At 40.2% G+C, this 13,608-nt stretch overlaps 1 protein-coding gene across 1 annotated transcript in view; it reads right to left on the bottom strand.

The window, feature by feature from the left end:
• Positions 1-3,377: 3,377 nt before the first annotated feature.
• Positions 3,378-13,608, bottom strand: part of ankrd33ba (ankyrin repeat domain 33ba) — a 15,888-nt gene continuing 5,657 nt past the window's right edge. The window contains exons 3-7 of the mRNA XM_007547914.2: positions 9,397-9,526; positions 8,864-9,004; positions 7,238-7,379; positions 6,441-6,639; positions 3,378-4,795 (exon numbers count right to left, since the gene is read on the bottom strand). Of these exons, the coding sequence (XP_007547976.1) occupies positions 4,250-4,795; positions 6,441-6,639; positions 7,238-7,379; positions 8,864-9,004; positions 9,397-9,526 (1,158 nt within the window). The 3' untranslated portion in view covers positions 3,378-4,249. The remainder of the gene's footprint in view (positions 4,796-6,440; positions 6,640-7,237; positions 7,380-8,863; positions 9,005-9,396; positions 9,527-13,608) is intronic.

The raw sequence follows: 13,608 nt of genomic DNA, 5'->3' as shown, positions 1-13,608 counted from the left end.
TGAACAGAAGAAGCTGTATACTATGACGTTTGTTTTCGGTGCTGTTTAAGAATTGTAGTTTGTTTTTTTTCCACAATGGCAGCGGGGGTGGGGAACAAAGCCGGTCTTGGTCACACTTCCAGATAATTAATTAATATTAACAGCCGTCTCGTTCAGCTGGGCACTTCTCTCTTCGCAGCTAGAGATGGTTGTTTACGTCGCAGACGATTTCCGGTAAGCTTCATAGTCTCGAACTGGTGCATTAAATACGGCACGGCTAAAACATTAACGATTGGGTAAAATGTAAAACTTAAAACAGAATTCACACCAAAAAATATTCACTCCGATCCACATAACTTTTTTTTTTTTCTTTCTTGCTTGTGGATACTTTGATAACGCACCTGGGATAAAATGTCAAAGTTATCATGACATTTTGGCTCCAGTTTAACCAGAACCAGCTGAAACGGTGTCGCAGCAGCAGCTCATGAAGGTGCAAAGATGGATTTTTTTTCCTTTTAAACTCAAAGGGAAAGATTTTCTTTTCAGAGCTGCTCTCATCCAAGTGTCCTTCACATTTTTTTTTATCAGCATAGCCTACATTTCCCTCAATGCATACAATTTAAATCTGCTATTTTTCATGCTGATTGCAATGTTAAGACAATCATTTATTCATACTGTTCATTAGGAAAGATCTACTTCATTTTTGATTGCATCGCAGTAATTATTCAACCCTCCCAACCTCAGCAGATTGATGTAACAAATACGGTTTGTGCTAAAAGAAAAAAATGGTGAAATAATAATGAATATAAGTATGATATTAACAGAATTTACTTTTTTTTTTTTTACAAGAAAGCTATCTTATTGGGTAATCTACATTTAATCAACACTCTTCCATCACTGTTATTTAATTAAACTCAGTGAATTTATATTATCTTTCTGTTTTCTGTAATCATCAAATGTTTATCGAAATTAGACGAGAATGTTTACTTCATTCTTTATCATTTTAATTGAAACTGACAGCAATTGTTTTATATAAGCAAAGAAAATGCCTGGTTCAAAAGTAGTTATTTGAAATCAGCCTTTCTGAAACGGCTGCTTGTGAAATTATTCATACCACACGACTTCTTTCATTTTATCCGTTTATAACCACAAACTGCAACTGGGATTTTTTTTTATCTGAGAAAGAAACACAAAATGGTGTACCTGTAAAGTAAAAAGCAAAGGATATACAATATATTTTACAAATGTAAATCTCAGAAATGTGGCTTATATTTTATGTTGCTTTCAGTGCCCATGAAACAATATTTTGTAGAGCTGTTTCCCTGCAATTACAGCTTTAAGTCATTTCCCGTCTCTCTCTCTCTCTCTCTCTCTCTCTCTCTGCCTGTTCTACACATCTAGAAACTAAAATTTATGTCTGAATTTTTAAAAAAAAATACACAAGTTGAGTCACTTTGGATCAGAAATACTTGAAAAAACTCTATTCTCCAGTCTTCCTAAGTGGATTTATGTCTGGACGAATATGCACAATGTTGTGTTGGTTTATCACAAAACATGTCAACACGTGGGACAATTGAATGAGTTTGAATAGATTTAAAATGTATTTGTGGTTCTCATATAATTAGCATGTTGCCTTCTTCCAAAACAACCCAGCAGAGGGCGCCAGCAAAGGATTCCCCCTCTGAGTTTTGAAGCCTGGACAAAAGCGCTCGGTTTGTGTCCAACCACAGTAAAATCAGGTCACCCTGTTTAAACCCCAGCCTGAATCATCACAGTGTGACATAACAGCTGTCGCACATTGAGAGGAAGGTTATTTTGCTGCATCTAAATTTCGTTGAGAGATTTGGGTTAAAGTGGGAGGGTGGGAATAAGAGGAGGGGAGGCAGGGAGGGCTAGAGATGAATTGCTGACCAAGCCAGTGACGCTTTATAATCCCAGGCTGGAATCTAAGCCAACAGCTGTTTGAGACACGATGACCTAAATATTATCCGACGCATTCAGCGGCTAACAGGTTTTGTCTCGCTCACCAACGTGTGAATCAGAGTTTATTTCTCTGCATTCTGCTAAATAAAAAGTGGAAGTCACTGCAAAAGCCAGATGAAATAACAATAAGCGTATCAGAGTTCATCCGCAAATCAATGTCGCTTCCGTTCACCGTCAGTGGAAGTTCTGCACGTAAAAATAACTTGTGATTACCGTCCATAATAGCGTCGAGTGTATATTTCAGCGCACAGCATTACTTTTATGGATTTCATTAATCCTGCATGCCCTGAAATGTGCTGTCTGCTCATCTTTTGTCTTGTTCAGCTGATTTCCTATGGGCAGTGTCTAAGCACATTGCCACTCTGAATTCAGTGAATTTTGTTTGATGAAACCATTTGGCTGTGCAGAACCCTTGTAACCCCTTAGCAACTCATCACCATGTATATTAGACACACGCTCTTGGATGGCACTTAAACCACAATCGCTGTGAGGAGTAAGGACCGTGAAATTGTGCTCTCAGAATTCCAGCCGATGTTATATTGCGGCTCTGTGTGCTTAAATCAAGCTTATTTTCGCCCCATTATTCTAACTGTTTTAAAGTTCAAACCGTAAAGTGACCTCGTGCGGTTCAATGGCTTGTCTGGTCTAAATCAGAAGCTCAATTTGTCAGAAATGGCTCAGCTTGATTCTAACAAAGACTCGGCTGCTAATTTTAGACAATTTCCAAATTTCCAGAATTTTACACGTTGGCTCTTAACAGATTTAACAGCATTTAAACTTGGTTTAAATGCCATTTAGCAAGTAGAAGGCTGACTTTTACAGAAGGTCCTGGCATGATTCTAGCTGGATATTTGGTCACTCTTCTTGTAACAAACGAGAGAGCTTGTTAAAATTGGCTAGTTTTCTTTCCAACAGAAAGATTATTCAACAGAGGTTAAACTTTAAACCTAAGAACTATGTACCAACGGTTAAGCATAGTCATCATGCTGAATTCAACACCTTAGGTGGACTTATGAAAAAGCTGGACTAATTCTTCAACTTTACATCAACTGAGTCAGAGAATTTCAATCAGACTGAAATTTGAATACATCTGGTTGTTTGAACAGTTCAATAATCCAAAGCAGTGAACTGGTCTGAAATAGATAAAGCAGGCTAAAACGAGCTTTTTAAACTCTTGTATTAAGCCAAATGGAAAAATGAAGCCTGATGGACAAGTGTGTGTGAACTAATTTAGATCATTTCACATTCATGTCCATATAATGACTGTATAATGACTGTATGTTAACTTTTTTGACGCTCTCTGTATTGCGATTAAGTTCTGTTTAATTATCTATAAACAGGCAAAACAGCACTGCGGGTTGACATAAAAGGTTACCTCTTCTTACTTTCAAATGCAACACATATTGGATCCAATGGTGGTGAGCAAAAAAATGTTTATTTCACATCATCCATACCCTGCATACCCCAACGTCACATATCTCTCATTGCATAATAGTTTATCTGAAACATAAATTTGGTTTTGTCTTGTAAACATGTGGGGAATATTTGAATGTTTTATTTGATCTTATTGCTTTACAGGGCTTTTTTTTCCCCTCAATAATTCCACCTTGGACTCAAACGTCAAAACTAGAAAACGTATGCAAAGCAATGTCCGCACTGAATAAAAATACCTTCGAAAAGCAATCATATCTCTAGTACAAAATATATATGTATGTATTCAAAATACATTCAGACTAAGGCTTTGAAGCAGTAAGCATTCTAATATATATATATATATATATATATCTCCTGCAAATGCATTTAGGTCCTTGTATTTGTGTTTCAATTTCTCAGCCGACACAAGACGCTTAATCCGTAAATGTTTCAAAGACATGATTCCAGAATATTGCCATCCAGGCGATTCCCCCTTTTCGAGGCAGGAAGAGATGAACGTGTTTCTGCGGTAGGAGAGGACGTCTCTTCCTGTCGTCTGCTCTACAGTGTGCCAAACTAAAAGTGCATTGCCGATGCGACAACTCAACAACTCGCGACTCATCGAAGCAAAGTGTTGGCCGTCCACTTGAAAGCAATAAATATTACAAAATAAATTATCTAAGTTAATGTGCCAGGTCTGCTGGGTGAGTCTCTGACCACAATAAAGCTCTCAAAGTAGTGTGTAAGTAAAGTGTCTCGACGTCTAATCTATTTGGTTCAAAATATTCCATCCAAATCTTGCTGGCTTCGTGACCTGTCCAGGTGTTGTTGTTGTTGTGAGGATTTGAAAAGAAGCTTCCCTGAGGTAATTGTATTATTTCCTTTTCCCAGCTGCGATGTGTCTCCTAGTAACAGCCTCCAGCCTTTTTCTCTCCGCTTCCTCTGCCTTCCTTCTCTCTTCTTTCAGCTCCTTGTAGCGCCACTTGGGGATCTGCAGCAGGTTCCCCCCTCCGTCTTTGGCGCTGCTTTTCCTCCTAACCGGTTCCGGTTCATAGGTGGTGGAGGGGGCCTTTGAAATCCTCACCTTGGGGATGCTTAACCCTGGCCTGACGCTGCTCCTCCTCAGCACCATGTGCAGTGGCATCAGGCTGGTTCTCCGCAGCTCCAGGGCCTGCGTGTGAGAGACCGTGCCCAGGCTGGAGCTCCTGTGTCGAGGCACCGCTTTCTGGACTTGAAGGCTCGACCGGCGGTCCTCGGAGTTCTTTGCCACCAGGGTGAGCCGTGAGTTTTGGAAAAGTTTGCGGTGGCTGTCCACCCTGTCGGGGTTGGCGCACAGGAGCTCTTTGGCACGCTGCTTGCGGACAATCTCTGGGACTGCGTAGCGACGTTTGCCCACGCTTGGAGGACTATCAGGACACACCTGAAAAAAACAAACAAAAAACAAACAAAAAAAAAAAAACAGTGTTTTATGATTAGTAGAAATAGCTGTACTGTACGCAGAATAACACAGCACCAGTGCAGAAGCATCAGTCATAATTCTGGATGTTCTTTTTTTTTAACAAGGCTCAATTACTCTTTTGTATTTTGCTGTACCGGTAATCCTGCATGGATAAACTGCTTATGGGATAATGACGGAATTAATTATATCCTGTCATTAATAAGAACAGAGAAATTATTGATAACACAAAAAGATAAATCAGACCAAGACTCATCCATTAAAGTCTAATTACCTCAATACTTTAACCAGGCAGCAGGAAAACATAAATTTTGAAGGCATGCTGTATGTATATCCTTCCTCCTTATGAGCTAATTGCGCCACTTATCACTGTTTTTAAAGTGCCAAGGAAACATATCGAAAGCCCTTGAACTTTTTCTTCTTTTGTGACATTGCAACATCAAATTTCAGGGACTTTTTATTAGAACGCAGAAAATTAATGTCAGGTGGAAGCAAAAATTATTCTTTTTTTTTTTTTTTTTTTTAAATCGTTTCCAAATAACAATGTGAAAAGTGTGGCAAGAACTTTCATTCATCCTGCTTGGTCGATATTTCACAGGACCACGTTTCACGTATTGCTTCAAGTACGGCCTCTACCAGCTACAAGCATCTATAGAGACCGACACTTTTTGGTGATTCATATTTGCAGAAAAGCTTAAGCTCAATTAGGATTGATGTTATCTGACCAGTGCAATTTCTACATGGTTTGTGGAAATCTTTAAATAGGACTTTTTATTGGCTGCCTTTCAACAATAGCCTTCCTCTCTTTGCTATAGTCTTTTTCAAAGACCAGATTGGTAGACTGCATAAATAATATTTATTCTACCAACACATCATCTTATCTGAGCTGTGAATTTCTGCAGCTCTTCCAGAGTAACCATGGACCTCTTGGTTGCTTCTCCCATTCATCCTCTCCTTACCTAGCCTTTCAGTTTGTCTGGGTAGTTTTAGATTACACGTTACTCCTTCCATTTCTTAAATAAATATTGAATACTATAAGATGTTCAAGGCTTGTGGTATTGTAACATGACCTAATCCTGTTTTCGAAATGTTTTCCTGACCTCTCTCCAGTGTTCCTTTGTCTTATACTGATAGTGTTTGTCCTGTAATGTCATCTACGAAAACGTCTGAGGCCTTTACAGAGCAGCTGTATGTGTAAACCGAGTTAACTCGTTTCCCCTGTTTGACTATTTACTAGTTAGGTGACTTCTGAATGCAGTTGGTTCCACTGACATTATTTTGTGGCATCGGAGTAAAGGCAAAGTAAATGTACAGCACACCGGTTCATTTTTATTAGTTTAAAAAACCATATTTGCATTCCACTTTACAGTTACTCCCTGCTTCGTTTTGGTCTGTCACATACAATCTAATAAAACATATTGGAGTTTGCCGCAGTAACGTGAAAAAATACGAAAACCTAAGGGGGCGGGTGAACACTTTTGTAAGGAATCGTATGACTTTAATTTGAAAACTTTTGCCATTTTTGTGAGAAGAGAATGTAATAAGGACACAAGACTGTAAAAAAAAACTAGACACGTCGACGAGATGTTCTCATAATTTAAACACTCACGGTGTGACACGCCACAGCAATAAAAGGGCTTCTCATGGCAGTAGTGACAGACACCAGGTGGTCGATAACGCCTTCATCCTCGGGGTTGGTGACATTTGCGATGTTGAAGACGTTGCGCACCGTGTCCGAGAGGCGCTTCAGACAGCCGCGGGGCTCCTGGGCTCTGGCCACCAGGGACCCCAGTGGGGGCCACTCTAGACTGAAGGGAGTATATTTTTATCACAATCCACAGCACCATCCACACCAAGCGATTTATACTTAATATAAATGCATTATATAGACGTTTTCTATATTACATGGTCTCCTTATAGTTGAGGATTCTGTTCTGTGTTTTGTGTCTTTCGGGCCAAGCCCAGTGCGTGTGCGCAAGCACCAAATAGTCAGAGATTCATCTGGTGTCGTTTCTCCTAAAACTGCAGTCGCAATCACTTCTGCAAAATCACAAAGCTAAAGAGCTGTCAGCACAGTTCAGTTTATATATAACCATCTGGCGCAGATTGATGTTCTTCAAAATAAAGATGCTGATTTGTAAAGCTTTTGAAATACATTAAGTCAGCTCCTCGAGGGAATAAGAACTGATTTGCATTAAGTTCCCCACAGGTTTTTGATGGTACAACCCTGTCGAGTTTGAAAGAAAATATACACCAGGCAGTCAGACTTTTTTATATTCTTTCTTTCTTTGCTTTGAGTCTTGCATGCATCCATAATATTTTGTTTGTACAAGTGAGCTCCTCACTTTGCATTCGCTGCGGGAGAGGAATTTTTGCAATATGACAGAGTTTAAGTGTGCGTTTTACCTGTATGTGTCACAGTACTGGAAGGGATAGGGCCGCTCCATAAGACGTGTCATCACCCAGGCCGTTTCGTAACGACCCGTGAACAAGGCCCATTCCCTGGCAGTCAGGTTCCGACCAAAGTCCCTTGCATCCAAGGAAGCTCCTAGGGGAGGAAGAGGGAGAAAGACGAAGCTCAGTGGACAATACTTAAACTACAGTGCCTTGCAAAATTAATCATAACCCCTTAAACATGTCACAGTGTTATGTTGCAACCGCAAACCTCCGTGGATTTTATGTGCGAGATGGAAATCTAGCACTACATCAACAAACCTTCTCTGCAGTGAAACATGGCAGAGGCAGCATAATCCTGTGGTGTTGCTTCTCTGTGCAATGTAAATGAAAGCCGGTCCAAACTGCTAGGGCGAAGAATGGAGCTAAATGCAGACGATGCAAAAAGACTTGGAGGTGGTGTGGAGGTTCTCCTTCGGTTACAAAACTAAAATTAGAGCCAAAGCTACAAAAAGGAACGTTTAGCATCAAAGTTTTCAGAATGTAGCACAAGTAGCGCCGCTGGAACATGGGTCGCCTTAAATCATCATTCTCAGAAAAAGCGTAAGTGATTAAATACTCAAGCACACTGATCCCTTTTCCAACACAATTCTTCGCAAAAAAGAAGAATGTATTTCAAGATCTCCAAGTTCTAATGGTTAAGAATGACGTGCTCCATTTTCCTCTGAAGTCAAACCGAGAGAATGAGAATTACATTCGTCCCCAGCTTTACCATTTTCCTCTTGCAGGCCCAAAAGTCAGTGGGATATGCTATCAGTACAACCTCACTAATTAGAACACACAAAAAAAGAAAACTCCAGGCATAGTCTTCACAAGACTACGACAACGTCTTCATTTAGAGGCTTCTTCGGCTCCACCCAACCATAGCCATCACCATCGATAATGACTCTTTGAAAAGCTTAAGATTCTGAAAGCTGCAGCAGAATTCAAATTCAGATTCATTATACATTTTTGAGTAAAGTTTCAGCAGCTACATAAGCTGAAGAAACTCTTATTATTTTTGCATCTACCCAAGGCTGAGAGATACGAAGGGGAGTTTTGTAAGGCTCGTGACTCATGTTCACAGCCACATTCATAAACACTCTCACAGCACTGATTATTAGATGTGTACAAAATGAAATCTAGACAGTAAAACGTTCCCAGGCAATGTTGTTCTGGCAAATTCCATCAGCACTCGTTTTAAAATGATCTGCAAAATGTTATTTTCGTCTCTTTTAAACGTATTAAAAAATATTGTTCCAACTGGAATAAGAAGTCTAGTTCAAGGACCAGACATCTTATTCAGAGGGAATAAAAAAGTCAAGTAGTTTATCCCATCACAGGTTTAAAGATATAAATGTCGTAATTATGGATCACCTCAAAAACATATTGAGTTCTTAAAGTAGCAGAATCAGATCATTCACTTTAGGAAGCACTTTGGCAAGACTTCGCTTTTGCGTTGCTGATTATAACCAAGGATCAGAATTTAAGGAAGACAATATGAAGAAGACAAAAGGCCATCCGCGTCCGTCTTGGTCAGAGTGTGCATACATACGAATGCATATGTGGTTGTGTCAGAAATATAAGTTCTGTGCTCACCTGCCATCATGAGCGAGCGCACACACTCCACCCTGCCCTGCATGGAAGCTTTCATCAGAGCAGTAAAGCCGTGACAATTTCTTCTCTCTATGTCCAGCCCACAGTAGTAGTTCAGCAAATAGTTGGTGATTGTTATGTGGCCTTTAAGAACAGAGGAGAGAAAATAGCAGGTTCCGCTTACAGATATCAACTGACGATATATAAAAATGTTCATGTCTTCTAAAGAGGCTGGGGAAGTGCTTGACGGGGCCAAAAATCACATTTTGTTTGCAGTGTTTTTGCATACGAAGGACCTGGGCCAATATGGACACCGAGACAACACGCTTATCACTTCTGTTCTAGCCCGAGTGGCGCTAAAGCAAACGAGTCTGCGCATTTGTCTGTGTCAGCATCAGTGCCAAAGTGCCCATTTGTTGCATTTGTGCGAGCATGTGTCAGACAGTGCTGTGACGCAGGCCTGGAGTTATGTGTGTGTTGATGGTTTGTTAATGTGAAACCAACCATTCGCATGTGCGTTTGTGTCTGCGTGCTACCTGCTTGCGCTGCGGTGATGAGAGCCGTGTTTCCCTCGCTGTCCTGCCAGTTGACGTCCAGGTACGGACACTGAGACAGCGCTATGACGACGTCCACAAATCCTTGGTAACATGCCACCAGCAGCCCTATCTGAGGCGACAAAGTGACAGGAGTAGAGGAGAACACAAGGGGGCGGGGGGAATAGGAAGGAGGAAAGGCTAAAGGTTACAATCAGCAAAAAATATATATATTCTGGAGGTGAAGCAAAGCACAAGTGCTGACTTCCAGAGTGTCGAGAAAATATAATCAAGGCTGTATGAGAGGTAGTCACAAAAGACAAGAGGACCTTTGTGCAGCTTCAGAGAAGCAATGTCTCTGGTTAAATCTGGCATCTGATGTGCTTTCACTGAGAGACCCCGAGGTCAAAGGAAAAACAAGTTGTGCAACCTCGTGTTGACATGTACTTTCATGATGTGTTTTCATGCCGGTGCCAGCAGAGGTGTCCTTTTACACGTATGTGTGGACAAACGTGTAAATGTTTGTTTTTGAGAGAGAATGTCTGAGCACGGTAACCTGGGAAACTCCTGTAAAAGTTGTCCGCTCTCTGGCGGGTAAGTGGTCACCGCGGGAAATCAAAGTGGGCTCTTAGCAGACGCCCAATAGCTTTACCGTATACTTTTACAGACGTGCCTGCAGAAATATTTTCAGTTTGATCTTAAGAGTCAGTATAGGATTTCTGTCATGACTCGTGGCTCGCTCTACGAAACACTTGCCTGATTTGAAGGTCAAAGGTAATGAGTGAATGGATTTGCTGAAATTAATGACATGTTGACGGCCTATAACGTCATATCTTAAAGACTGTGGCTGCAGGTAATCACAGTACTGTAGATGCCACTTTGAAGCAAAGTGAGTCATGCAGAGTCGATGTGTAGACACATGCAAAGCACTTTGCAAAATCTATGCAGCGAGCACTTTAAACGGTGTAAGTACAAACTTTACACAGGCAGTCAGAAACATTCAATATTCTCCAAGTAGTTTCAATATACAAGCATTTGGAGAACTTCCAAATTTTGTGCAATGCTTCTTGCATACAATGATTTGACCTAATGTGTGGACCTACAGAAAAATAATATGTAGGGAGACTTCATGTTGGTGAAGCTTACAAGACTGAAGGGAAACTGCAGTGGATATGCTTTCTGCAAATGTATCAAGTTGGAGAAAAATCAAAAAACGTACTAAATTCAGACACGTGATTTGATCACCGTACAACCCCAAAGCTCAATGTATATTAATTGGATTTTATGTGACAAACTAGTAAAAAGTAAGACACGATTGTGAGGTGGAGCAAAAAGGATTTCAGATTTGTTCTGACTGTCAGGATTGTTTGTTTTCTTCCATTTTCCTTTTAACAAGCTTCTTTGAGTTCATGCTTCGCAGAACTTCGTACACCACAAACGCAGGTGTTTGGAGGCAAGTCTCAACCAGCTTTGCCCACCTGGAGACTGAATTCTTCACACGAGTTCAGCAGAATGGATGAAGAACGTCTGTAAACAGGAACACTGAAGTCTCACAATAGATCCTCAATTGAATGTATCACTTTTATTTCAAACAATATGATTTGCTTTTAAACAGTACCTTATAAATCTAGCTATTTCAGGGTTGCCGCCCCAGTTTGTTAAATGCAAATGCACACCACACATTTTTAGACTTTCATTTGCAAAAAAAAAAAAAATAAAAAAACACAAAACGAAAGTCTGGGATTATTTTTGTTCCACTTTACAACTATGTGATGAGGTTTTGTTGGTCTAGCAGGTAAAATTCCAAAATGTCGAAAAAGGTCAAAGCGTGTGCAAATATAAAGGATCTGATAATTCATAACAGAATTTTGTCATCTGGTTATGTTCATCTGAAACGTCCAAGTGAAATACATGCTTTATGCCCTACAGATGATTTTTTTTTTTTAAGACAACACATTCTGTACGATTCACCTATAACACAACCCGAACTGCAAACAAGCAAGACTGTCAGCCAGCAGATGATGTAGTAACTGTAATGTCAGCCCGAGGGCAAGGATTCACTGAGACTGCTGGACAGCTTGCAAGACTCTTACCTACACTGGCACAGTTTCAAATAATTCTGTTTAGACACTCTCTTGTCTTACTGTCTTTCACACTTTCACACCAGCACACACAAACACACGTCCTTGGCAGACCTCCAGCCTTGCTGTGATGTACTTAAACAGCATGCCCTGCAGCACGTCTAGAGCAATCTCGGTCGTCTGCCTTCACTCTGTTTGCCTGTGAATCTCTCTCACAAACACACATGCAAGTATGTCACCTTTTTTTTTTTTTAAAAATCGTTTTCGGTCTGATGAGTTCTACTCAGCGAATTTCTCCTGTCACAAGTTTTTGCACTGTACAGAACACAATTCGAGACAACACTCCCATCCCTAACCCCCAAAGCCTCCAGCAACCCCCCCTCTCCCTCCTCTCACAAGAAACGCAGCAGATAAATCAGCGAGGAGTTCAAAAATATAGTTTGTTTACACCAATATTTACCAGCACTTTGTAAAAAGAAACTGAACTTTATTTTCTCACAATCTGATATTAAATTAGACTAAATCAAAAGAAATCATGCAAGATAACAGAAATAAAACTGTAGATGCTCACAAGTAAGGTTCATTCTGGTCCTCATTTCAGATACTTAAAGGTTCCAAAATTCAAATGTATTAATCCTCAGAGGAGACGAATGTTGTGGCGCAAAATACGTGTACTGAAGTCTAGAAAAAAAAAAAAAAGAAAAATGTGAAAAATGCTGGCTTAGGCTGGTAGGAAAGTGTCCATATTTACAGCAAAACAACATGGGGTGATAGGCCACTCAGCAAGCAAGAAGCAGTTACTCCAAAAGCAACGTAAAAAGACAGGTCACAGTTTGCAAATTCACTATTAAACAAAGGCCTTAGGTTTGATCTCAAGAAACCTGAACCAAGACAACACTCATTTTGAGCATAATGGCCATTGTTACATTAGATAGCATCATGAGGTCAGACCAGTAGGAAGTACTGGAGCAACATTTAAGCATTAACATCAGCCAAGAACATAACACTTTGCAGCAACTAGGCATCCTAAATGGACGGTGATGCTAAACATACTTCCACATTGGCTATCATAAAACTGAAAGAACCAGTCTGCATCTGGAATGAATATTATGCCCAAGAGGCACAAATACATGGATCAATACCAGCCTGATGTAAGGAATGAGAGGAGTGACGATAAACAGAAAACAGGTGTACGGCAGGAACAAAAAAGTGAAAGCACTAAAAAAAAAGTGCTTTGTTCTGCACTTCAACATTTCTCGTATCGTTGAAAACGGAAGATATAAAATGCCTAATAACTACAAATGTTGCTAAAAGATTAAAGAAAAGGCTTCGCCAACTAATAGATAAAAGTATTTCTAACACACATGTGCGTGTTGATCCACTAGATGCGATATGAGCTTATCTCGTATCAGATCTCTGCTGAACTTAATTAGGCAAATATTGACTGGTTCAAATAGTTTATGATTTTGTCACTGAACCTATTCCTTCCATAACTCTGATCTAATTCCAAGTTCATGGGCATGGTCCTTCTTCTTCTTCTTCTTCTGTTTTTTACTTATTACAGCTTTCCTGATGATGCTTTTACTGCTTAGATGTGGTTCACCATTTTGGCCAGGCTTTGTCATTATTGTTATCACCTTCAGCTTTCAGTGGTATTAGAACTCTTAGATCCTCCTACATATTGTGGCCTCAGACTAAACAAGTTGTAAAGCAGCCTCCTGTGGGTATGTTTCATCACTGATCCTGAACACAGTCTATCACGGCTGCCAGAGGGCAACACACTGGGTACATCATGTACAGGTCAGCAATCTATCACAAGGCTAGAACAAAGAGACTGAAAACAAGCAATTTTACCTACGGTCAATCTAGTATCACAGTAGCAACTAACTTGAACCTAAATTGAGTGTACGACTGAGTGCCTCTGTAATAGTCCCAGTCAAGATTATTTTTTATGACATTACAGTGCTTCGGAAAGCAGCGAAAAAACTGCCCATAATTTGAGCTATTTCATCAAAACCATCAGCTGATACCAGATGTTCAGAGATCGCTGAGGCACCAGGCACTGTCACACTATGGAAACAAATAAAACCCCACCATCTGCCTCAATGCAGATCTATGCAAATCTGTGAAAAAA

This window comes from Poecilia formosa, unplaced genomic scaffold (genome assembly GCF_000485575.1).
Source record: "Poecilia formosa unplaced genomic scaffold, Poecilia_formosa-5.1.2 Scaffold22, whole genome shotgun sequence".
NCBI lineage: Eukaryota > Metazoa > Chordata > Actinopteri > Cyprinodontiformes > Poeciliidae > Poecilia > Poecilia formosa.
The sequence above is the reverse complement of the archived record's forward strand: the minus strand, read 5'-3'. Positions and strand labels throughout refer to the sequence as shown.